The sequence below is a fragment of the Sturnus vulgaris genome, chromosome Z, assembly GCF_052056855.1.
Source record: "Sturnus vulgaris isolate bStuVul1 chromosome Z, bStuVul1.hap1, whole genome shotgun sequence".
Taxonomy (NCBI): Eukaryota; Metazoa; Chordata; class Aves; order Passeriformes; family Sturnidae; genus Sturnus; species Sturnus vulgaris.
The window spans coordinates 7004405-7014702 of NC_142283.1; the positions used below are offsets into that span (position 1 = coordinate 7004405).

General features: G+C 40.7%; 1 protein-coding gene across 1 annotated transcript in view; it reads left to right on the plus strand.

Annotated features, from left to right (window-relative positions):
• LOC148219637 (uncharacterized) overlaps window positions 1-5055 on the plus strand; it is a 7097-nt gene extending 2042 nt beyond the window's left edge. Inside the window, 1 exon segment of the mRNA XM_088156442.1 lies at window positions 4949-5055. Coding sequence (XP_088012568.1) covers window positions 4949-5055 — 107 coding nt within the window.
• Window positions 5056-10298: the final 5243 nt, after the last annotated feature.

The window sequence follows — 10298 nt, forward strand, 5'->3', positions numbered from 1 at the left end:
GATAGAACTTCTCCAAGTGCTGCTCCTGCAGCCAAAGTTGGAGCTGTTTTCTACACAGCTAGAGATAAAGCAACAATTCTTGCAATATGAGACAACTCACACATAGTGATTGGTGAGGTTCAGAGCTGCTTCATTTCAGGCATCCCCATCTGACTACACATCAGGAGCAGGGGGAGTTTTGGATGTTTGATCTCTCCCCAGGAAACGTTAGGATAGTTACAAAACAGCCTTAAACTGCTCATCTGATTGAGATCCAGCTGAGTCCTTGATCCTAACCCAAATTAACAGGGGTGGAAGTGGCTCTAAAGCACTTGGGTTGAACCTCATTTTCCTGGACCAGGACCTTTTATCTCCCCGTAGTTGTTCGGAGCAGTGGCTGTTCTCTCTCGTCACAAACACATTGCCTGTGTAGGCTTGGCTGTGGTGGAGCACAGGTCTCACTCTTTTCATTAGCAAAGTCATGTGTGAGATGTTTACTCTTCGAAGCGCTCAAGGGCAGTGCTAATTTATTTTTGTAACAGTCCTGTTTAGACAGAGAAGTTGGTGACAGCCATAATTTATTAATGGTGCTTTGCAGCTCTGCATAGCATGTCACACAGGCCTGCAGCAACTGGAAGTAGTTATTTTCTTAGGAAAGTGCAGAGACCAAAACTGATAACACACAGCGACACACAGGAATCTGCTTATGCTTAAGGAATATAATGTGCATCAGCAAGAGGGAACTGCAGATGGATGAGACTTCTTGTTTTCCTCGTAGCTTTTCCCTTCTCTCAGCTCTCCTCACGTGGGTGTGCACTCAGCTTCATGAGACGATGTTTACAGTGAGCAGAAATTATTTTCATCCATCCATGCTGGTTTTCACAGCTAATACACTCACAGAGAGTTGCATTTAAGGACTTTTTCCATGACTCCCAAGAAAAGACATGGAGCTATAACCAGGTCTGCTCTTCAGGCTTGAGAGCTCCAAGTCACTGCTCTCTTTAGGTTCAAATTTGGCTATGCTGAACACATGCCATCATCATCACATTGTCATTGCCATGGCAACCCGTGGCAACATCAGACTATCCCAGCCATGTGACAGGAGGTCAGACTGAAAGGAAACCTGGGCTGGGAGAGACACGGCTCTTGTGTCCTGGCTGGTATTAACCAACAAAACACCCACAAGCAAAGTAAATTTGCTTTTGTGCAGATATTCCTTTCCTCAGGCTTGCCTGAATGGAAAAGCTGCTCTCCAGGGATTTGTCTGCTGCTTTGGTCTGGCCAGGGTTTTAGGCTGCCCATTCTCCTGCCCAGGGCTGGAGCACTGGTTCCCACAGGATTGTTGGGGTGGGGGGATCTGGTGTTATTCTGCATGGCTTCCACCAAATTAAAAAAAAAAAAAAAAAAAAGGGAATCTTTGGGAACCAGTCACTCAGCTTCATGCAATTTGTGAGAGTTATCCTCTCTGTTCTGATGGAATGCCATAAATTATGTACTTTATTTTTTTACAAAGTTGCCTGTTCTTCTATTCAAAGAGAGGGGGGAGGAAACAAAGCTTTAAGATTGAGGGGATTTATAAATAATTTGAGACCATGTTAATTTTAAGAACATCTGAATTAAACAAAAATTAAGCAGGAGCATAAGAAATTCAAAATTGGGATTGTTGTTCCTGCTCATGCAGTCCTGAAGTCAGTAAGTGTTCTTCCTCAGAGTTTAATGTGTTTTATCAAGACCTCCAACGACCACAATGTCCTGATTCTTCTCCATGGGAGACAAGAAAAGCAACAAGAGTATCACCATTTGTTACATCCCAACAATTTCTCAGCGCATGCAAGCCAGGGGTTTATTATGCCACAATCTACAAGTTTTGGAAAACTTACCTAGCAACATTTTCAATTAGCCTCACCACGATAAAAAAATATGATTTATGTCTTATCATTGTAAATATGGGGCAAATCACTTTCAAAGACAATGCTGGGTCAGTTTCTATTACAGGAATTAAAGCAGAAGCTAATTAATTAATATATTTTGTATCTTTGTAGTATAGGTTACACTAAAATTAACCAGAGAGAGCAAATGAATGAGGAGTTAAGATGGCAAACACATGTTTAGAGTCTTTAAAACCCTGTGTCTCACTGTCATTTCTTGGGCAGCCCTTCACTTCTGTTACCATTTCCCACTGAAATGAGAGTGCATGGAAAATTATGGAAGAAACAGTAATTTACTATGGCTATATTCCCTCTGTATGCATTTTTTAAAAAGCCAAGCAGAAAACCACAAAGATACCCAACAGTCACTGAGAAAAAACACCAAACATGATTTGATTTGCAAACCACAGATACCAACAAAATGCATTCCCTTTGATTCTTTCAGCATTTGTAATTGGAAAATAACCCCAAAAACTGCTGCAGAAGATATTTCTGATATTTCTGAAGTACATTGTTCGAAAGCCACACTTAGTATCAGCCTGCATTTTTTTTTGTAAAATAGAATTAGTGTTGTTCAGCCTTAGATAAAACTTCTTTAACACCAAGATAGGAAGAAAGTATGTTTATTTATTCATTTGTGCAGTCTGTTGACAAAATTTTAATATCATTGTGTTCTCTAAAACCCCAGTAGCCTAAATATGTAAGATAATAAGTAGATACAGAGTGACAGAATAATTTGGGTTGGAAGGCAGCTCTGGAGGCCATCTGATATTCCAGCACCTTACTCAGTTAAGTCAGTTTGACCAAGTCCTGACAAGTCAAAGTTTTAAAACCAAGAGGAAAGGTCACATGAGAATGTAAGGTCTCTGTTCCAGTGTTTTCTTTTCCTCCATGTGTAGGCAAAACTCAGCTTGCTGCATTCTCTCACCCTATTGCTGTGCAGCTCCAAGAGAAATCTGGCTCGGTCCTCCCTCTGCTTCCTGAAGGGCTGAAATCTGCAGAAAGGTCCCTCTTTAGTCAGACCTCTCGTATCAACACTCAAAACAAAAATAAAACTGAGCCACAGGAGCGTTCTGGCACAAAAAAAAAATGTGCAGAAGTCACCTGATGGGACATCTCACCACTGTTTGCATGGGAGGAAATCCTAGAAACACCAGATGGAACTGTGCTGGGCACAGAGGAGGAGCTGTGGTTGTGAGCATGGAAAAGTTTTACAGGGATGGACAGATAATAAACAGAGCAGAGGGGAAATGAGCAACAGGGGAGGGAAGCTGTGACCCCATTAACATTAAGGAGAGCAAGAGGGTAGCAGATGATCTTACAAGTTATTTGAGTTTTCCTCCTGAAATGCTGAATTGAGCTGCCAGGGTTATAAATTTTGTATTCAAAGAAAAATTAGATGGGCCCTGCACACACACAAATGTCAGATGACCCTCCCCTCCTATCTTTATACCAAAAGTGTTACTCAAAATGTTTATTAGCATTATTAATATGTCAAATAATATTAATGGCATTACTAATACATCTTGGCCTAAGTGTGATTGAACAACTCTGGGCAGGTCTCTGCTCTCAGAGCACTTGTAAGCAAGTCTAGAATCCTCCTATTGGAATTGGCTGTCTACAGTAGGGAGTCTTGTAATAAGCTGCCAGTGCCACTGGAATTAATAAATTCCTGTTGGGTGGGCTTAAAATTTTTTTTTAAGCTTTTGTTGTTGTTGTTGTTTGCTTTGTTTTTGTTTGTGCTTTTTGTTTTGGTTTTGGTTTTTTGTTTTGTTTGTTTGGTTTTTTTAAAAGTTTTTAGTTTTTACGATCTTTTTTATTCTCCCATCTAAGGAAGAATCAAAGTGAATTTTTGTCTTGTATCCACAGTCAGACCCATCAGACAGTTAAACCTGAATGGGAGGTGGAGGGCAGTGCCTTGAACTGAGACCAGGAGGGGACAGCCTGTGTCAGACCTTGGGTCCTGCTTGCTGCATCAGCTTCAGTGTAAGAAACACCTCCAGCCTGCAACATTCAGGAGAAGAACTGCTGTCTGCAGTATCATAACTTCAGCAGATATTATGTGCCTCACTGCTAAACTACAGAGAGAAATCTGTTTGTTGCTGCCAAATCAGAGACCTCTGTTTGAACGCTGCAGTTTCTCCCTGTGTGCAAATTTGGTTTTTTGGAGCAGAGTCCAAACAGTCCAGTAGCTCAAATATCTAACTAACAAAATCCTGTTAGCTGAAGGGCAGCCAGTAGATGAAGACATGTTCTGTTTCTTCTGGATATGTTTGCACATCTTTTTGCAGCATTAAATGCTAATATACGTGCTGAGCCTAAATTCTAATAATCTCTTGCAGGGGTTGTTCTAGTTATTATAGTTATCATCGTCATGGAATTAAGAAAAAAATATAGAACTAGACCTTGTTCTCCTGCCTTCCTTCACTCCCATCCAAAAACATTTTTCCTTTTAGCTCAGCTTTTTCTGTAGAACCTATTTGCAATTTCTACCTACTTCCACATTTTGGACGAGTTTTTTAGATCATATTGCTGGAGTGGGGATACTATTTCTGTGCATTGACCTTGTTTCTGCCCACTATAAAGAAAGGAAGTTTCCATATATACTGAAAGTAGATTATTTCCTGTTTGGTCCTGTTTCTAAACATTACAAGTGCAAGAAAACCAATCTGCTGGTAGAGCCAGGGCAAGAGTCTACTGAAGTAAGGGACTTCAGAATCTGAGTGAATAACTTTTTAAATGGACACAGGAACAATGAAAGGCACTGCATGAGTCCCAGTTCATCATGATGCTAATCACAAATGGTACAGAGAAAGTATTTATTTGATCAGATGCAGGCGAGTTTATTTCATTATTAAAGATCAAATTCACTTTCTGGTCCTTGAAGACACTGATCAGTGAAACCTGGTTGCAGTTCCCAGGGCAGGATACTTCATTAAGCTGCCTGCTTAGGACTTACATATAATTCATGGAGTTTTGGTTTCATGAAATTCCAGTGCCCTGAGTTACACCATTCTCCTTTATGTCCCCTTGTTTGGCAGAAGGCTTGAAGATCTCCATAAAAATGGGAGATTTGACCCAGGCAGCCCAGAGCAATGCTGTCCATGCTGACTTCCCAGCATGGGGCATTGTTCAGAACCAGAGATAACTGAGGGCAGGGAGGTTCACCTCCTCTCTGGGAGCTCTGTGCCACCCTTCCAGCAGCACTTTATCTCCTGGAAGGAAAACATCCTCAGACCAAACCAAACACTGCCCTTTCTGCCTGGTTGCCTCACCCCTATTGTTCCTTTCTGGCCTGAGGCATCCACTAAGGAGCTCAGGATGTTCCTTTCTCCACAAAAGCCCAGCTCGGAATCCTGCAGCAGCTTCTCCGCAGCCCAGCCCAGTTTCCCTCTAGCTTGGCTGATCCTGCAAGTAAACAAAAGCCACCTGCCAAGTAAGCACATCCTGCTCAGGGGTCCTCCTCATCCTGGAGCTTTGTCTCCTGAATCTCATCCCTTCTTTAGATGACTGCATTGATACCTGGCTCCTTTTGTTCTGGCTCCAGGAAAATTCCACAGCCTGGAGCCTGCCCTCAGCACGGACTTATGGGCTCATCCTTCCCGTCGAATTACCCATGCTTCCACATAAATGGAAGATGTTTAAGTTAATGATCTCCTATTGTTAACCATGTGTCACCCCCCCTGTGCAATCTCAGTGTAAAACTGTGGTAAAAACACGGCCGAGAGGGATAATTGCCTACTTTCAGAGATGTGCTTTCAGTCTGTCAAAGAAAGTCCTGCATTTTCAAGCAGAATTAATAAAAATCTCAAGCCATTTTCAGATATGCAACTCTGTCAGTAGACTCTGGTTTACCTTTGACTTCAGAGGGTTTCTGATTTGACTAAAGGTCACACAATTAAGTTAATAGCTAATAATCCACATATATAGTTTAAAAGAGGCTTTTAACAAATACCTAGATAGAGATGATAAAGCATCTTCAAGAAAGTTAATTAGGTCTCTGTCTTCAAAGCTGATTTTTTAGTATATTGGTGTATCATAGCTGGAAAATATCTTGGAAACCCCTTCATATCTTCCATAGTTAAATAAATATTAGGGCTTTCAAAAGCTATTTGAGACTGAGGTAACAAAGATGAATTTGGAGTGCACATTGAAATTTGCTTATTAAATCTCATCAAGTTCCCTTTTCTCCACTGAGCTCAGTTCCTTCCTTCATGTCTTTTTTCATGTCTTTTAAATATTTTCCATTTTTTTTTTTTTGCCTAAATTAATCTTTTGAGCAAACTTTTTAGGTCATAAATTTAAGAGCAAACGATTCAAAATCCCCGCCGTGAGTTTTTCAAAATTGCATAGCGTTGACCAAATTATGCTTTCATTGAAGTAAGTGGTAAAACGTCAAGCAGTTTCAAAATCAGCCAGCACAAGAGTTCTTATGAAAATGCTACCTTTATTACTTTAAAGAGGAGGGGAACTTTGAAAGGACTAACTGAGGAAATTCAACGCCCAAATCCCATTGTAATTCACTAGGAATGGGGCGCCAAACTCCCTTAGGCTGCTTTGCAAATTCTCTCTCAACAATGGGTGGCAATCCACTGCCATTATGAGCCGGTCATTCTGCAGTGTCAGAGGGACAAGGTGATGGCTGGGTGGTGTCACCTGGCCCACAGCTGAAATAATGCCGTGGGACTCTGGTGTTTTCATCACTGAAACAAAGTGATTAAACAATTCTGGGCGAGCCCAGACCCAGCTGGAGGCGGCGGATGGGTAGGGCCGGTTGTTGTGTTTCAGAGGGTCATTAGCTATCTCCAGCATGCTTCAATCTCTACATCTAAGACCCTCTGAGCTCTGGAGAGAGAAATGGGTCAAGGAACATGCAGGCAAGATCACGAAGACTTGAAGCATTTGGTTAAGAAATCACCCAAAGGATCAAATCCTGTTTCTTATGGATGTCTCTCCGGATCACACAAAGGCATCTCTGCAGCTCCTTCCTCTGCCTCCATCCCTGGGACACACGGGCCAAGAGACATCAAATCTTCCACTCTGCTTGCCACAGGCAAAGAAGCACTTCTGCAGCAGCAGAGGTTTGGAAAGCAGCATCCAGGAACGGCAGAGCCTGCACCCCATGCTGAGACTTTCCACACCACCAACAGCTCTTGGCCCTGCAGTATCTACAGTGAATTCTTGTAATTCACAGCCTGGTGTGCCAGCTCCCTCTAATGCTCTGTCTACATGTGAGAATATTCACCTAGAATAGCAGAGGGGTGTAAACAAGTTCTTTGGGGCAAACAATTTCACCTGACTTTATAAATTCATACACAAAGTATTAATTTCTCAAAAAAAAAAAAAAAAAAAAGGTCAACAATGGTTCCTGCACTGGCACCAGACAAGACTTTTTTTTTGACCCAGGCTTGTTAATTGTTCTTTCCTCCTCAAAAAGAGAGTCCTTCCCCCAAAAAAATAAAATAAAACTATCCTATGCCATTTCAACCATTGTTAATATTGGTCAACTTCATGCACTGGACCAAGAGGTTTATAGGGTTTCTTTCATTGTGTGGATTTATTCCACATACTTTTAGATTCTCAGAGGTTTGCAGTTTTTATTAATATACAAGACAGAAAGAGTATTTTGTTTTAGATAACTCAACTTTTTAACCAGTTGCATCAATTTTAGTATTTAGATGAACTCCTTTCTTTTAAGATCAAAGCTACCTATGGGGGAAACAATCCAAGAGTGCTATGAGAGAATATTTCTTTCAAGTGGACTCATCCAGCTCCCACCTGTGTTCCTCATGCCTAAATTGTATCTTAGATTCTTAGATTGTGCCGGATTTGGGTTTATGGATGGAGCCAATCAGTCTACAGGCACTGTTCCTTAAACAGTTTTGAGAGGGAAAAAAAAGAGATTTCCAGTTTGTTGGTATTATCTAAAGCAGAGCAGGCTGCTGTCATTTGTAGGGAGGAGTGCATTGTGTATCACAAGGGTATGGTTTCCCTTAGCAATGAGAATTCAGAGGAGGTTCCAGAGAGCACCCTGGAAAACCCACAGAGTTAGCAACACCTTGACTGAGGGCACATTTGTTGTATATGTTTCAATTACTTTCACTTCAGCCTTCCTGAAAATAAATATGAAAGCTCTTAAGGCACCACAATCACTTTCTCTTTATACATATATATATATATATATATATATATATATATATATATATTATATATAGTATATATATATATATATATATATATAGTATATATAGTATATATAGTATATATAGTAACAATATTATTATATAGAAATAAAATAATTATATATATATAAGTAATTACCCATGTTGTGCTCTCTGTGGTAACTCTGTTGAGGAGTGGTTTCTGAAGTCTTAGTCAAGATACCAGTGAAGTCAGTGATGTGTGAAAGATGTGGTGGATGGAGCTGGGTTAAGCTTTGGTTTTGCTTCTGAGGGCAGGATATAATTCTGAACACTACATATTTGTAGGTGGGCACATCACAGTCCAGAGAGGATCCCTTATTTAGGCTAATTTAATGTCACACAAAAGGAGAACCAAGGGCAGCCATACATTTCTGTAAAAACTGCTTGCAAAAATATATTTGAGGTTCATTCTTCCTTGAGGTGGTGAGGGCTAGCAGTTAGGAGGTGGGTAAAAGTCTTAATTCTTCTCTTTGGTTTTGTTGCTGAAGGAATATTTTTTAGAGTGAATAAGACCACCTCCCAGTAATTGCTTTCCTTTTTGTCCTCAGGCTATTAAGAGCTTCTGTGCATGCAACTATTCCAAATCAGCTCCATGAAGGAATGTTTTTCTTAAGAATAAGCACTCGTTTTCAGAGGTTACTTTAACCCACTTGGAGACCAGCAAGGCATTCCTGGCAGTGAAGTTGAGGAAATCGGTGCCTGTGATTCACAGTCCCTCACCTTCTGCTTCCTAAACACAGAGAGCAAAGAGGGTCTGCCACTGAGCTGCTCATCTTGAAGAGAATCCTCCTGTCCACAGCACAGAGGGCCTCAGACAGTAAAAAAAAACAAACCAAAAACAACCCCCCCCTAAAAAAACCAAAAGCAAAATAAAAAATTAAAAAATCTACAGCAATCCCCCCAAAACAAAAACAAATCACAAAAAAACAAACAAAAAAAACAAAAAAAACCCCAACAACACAAAACCCAAACCAAACCAAACCAATAACAAAAGAAATCCCAAACCACTCAAGATTCCCAGTCTGACAATAATTTTGCATCAAGACTTTGACAAATTACACCTTCTTCCCCTTTAGGTGGCTGGTAAAGGGTTCATTCTTCTCCAAAGGTGGAGTCACAAAGGAAAGACCTCCCCGTAGGTGAGTGTGGCTTCTCCCACATTTTACAGGTAAGCTTTCCTGAAAAATCTGTGATCGTGCCCAGAGAGTCTAACAGGCAGGTGCTTAAACAAAATAACCCACAAGAATAGGCCTTGCAGTTGGGCTGTCCTTCTACCTGTGCATTCTGCCAGCTCTCACAGAGATGTTACAAGCATCTTTTATGAGCTCCTTCAGTTTATTGCAGTCAGCGAGCCACAGAGACTTGCTGACATGAGCATGTCAGTAATTAATTTGTGGTAATCATATACCACATGATTTTTGATTTTACATTACACTGTCAGCGGTATGCATATACTGCTGTATTATGCTTTGTATTTATGTTATTCACCAGTAATGCCAAAGAGAATATGAAAATATGCTTCAAGTAATTCAAAACTGAAACTAGGGCTCTCAATTCATCTATTTATGTCATTTGAGGACAAGCAAGCAAACTTCTAGACGAGTGAAATGTACATTTGACGATGTGCCTTTTTTGGGGGGGAAATGCAGTTCTTCATAAATGAATCCCTAGTGGTGCATAAAGGCAGCTTTTTTTCTTTGTTTTTCCTTTTGATTCCATGCAGATTCTAAAAACATTGTCCTAGTAAGGCTGCATTCTGGACAAGGACCACTAAAATTTGCAATCAGCAGCATCACCAGACATTTCCTATCAGCGGAATCACCAGACTTATTGAAAGTGTCATATGTTTTAAAATATTACTCGCCCACACTGGCCGTGACTTGTTCTGTTTTCTAGTATCAGTAATCACTGAAGGTCTTTTCACGGTGCTGCAGTCTGTTAAGTAGACACACCAAGTATTTCTCCTCTGAACAGACTGGGTAATTAACCTTTCATAAGTGTCCTCCTGGAAGGCTTCCTTGTCCTTCTCCATGGCCACTCACACGTCCAGACAAAACAAAAATTCCCTGCTTTCTCAGGGTTCAGCAATATGGTTTTCTGCAGGGTGGCTGAGAGAAGGAACCGAAGTACATATGTCCCAATATCTTGGATGTTATCTTGCCTGGTAGTTTCCACTGCTACTGTAAAG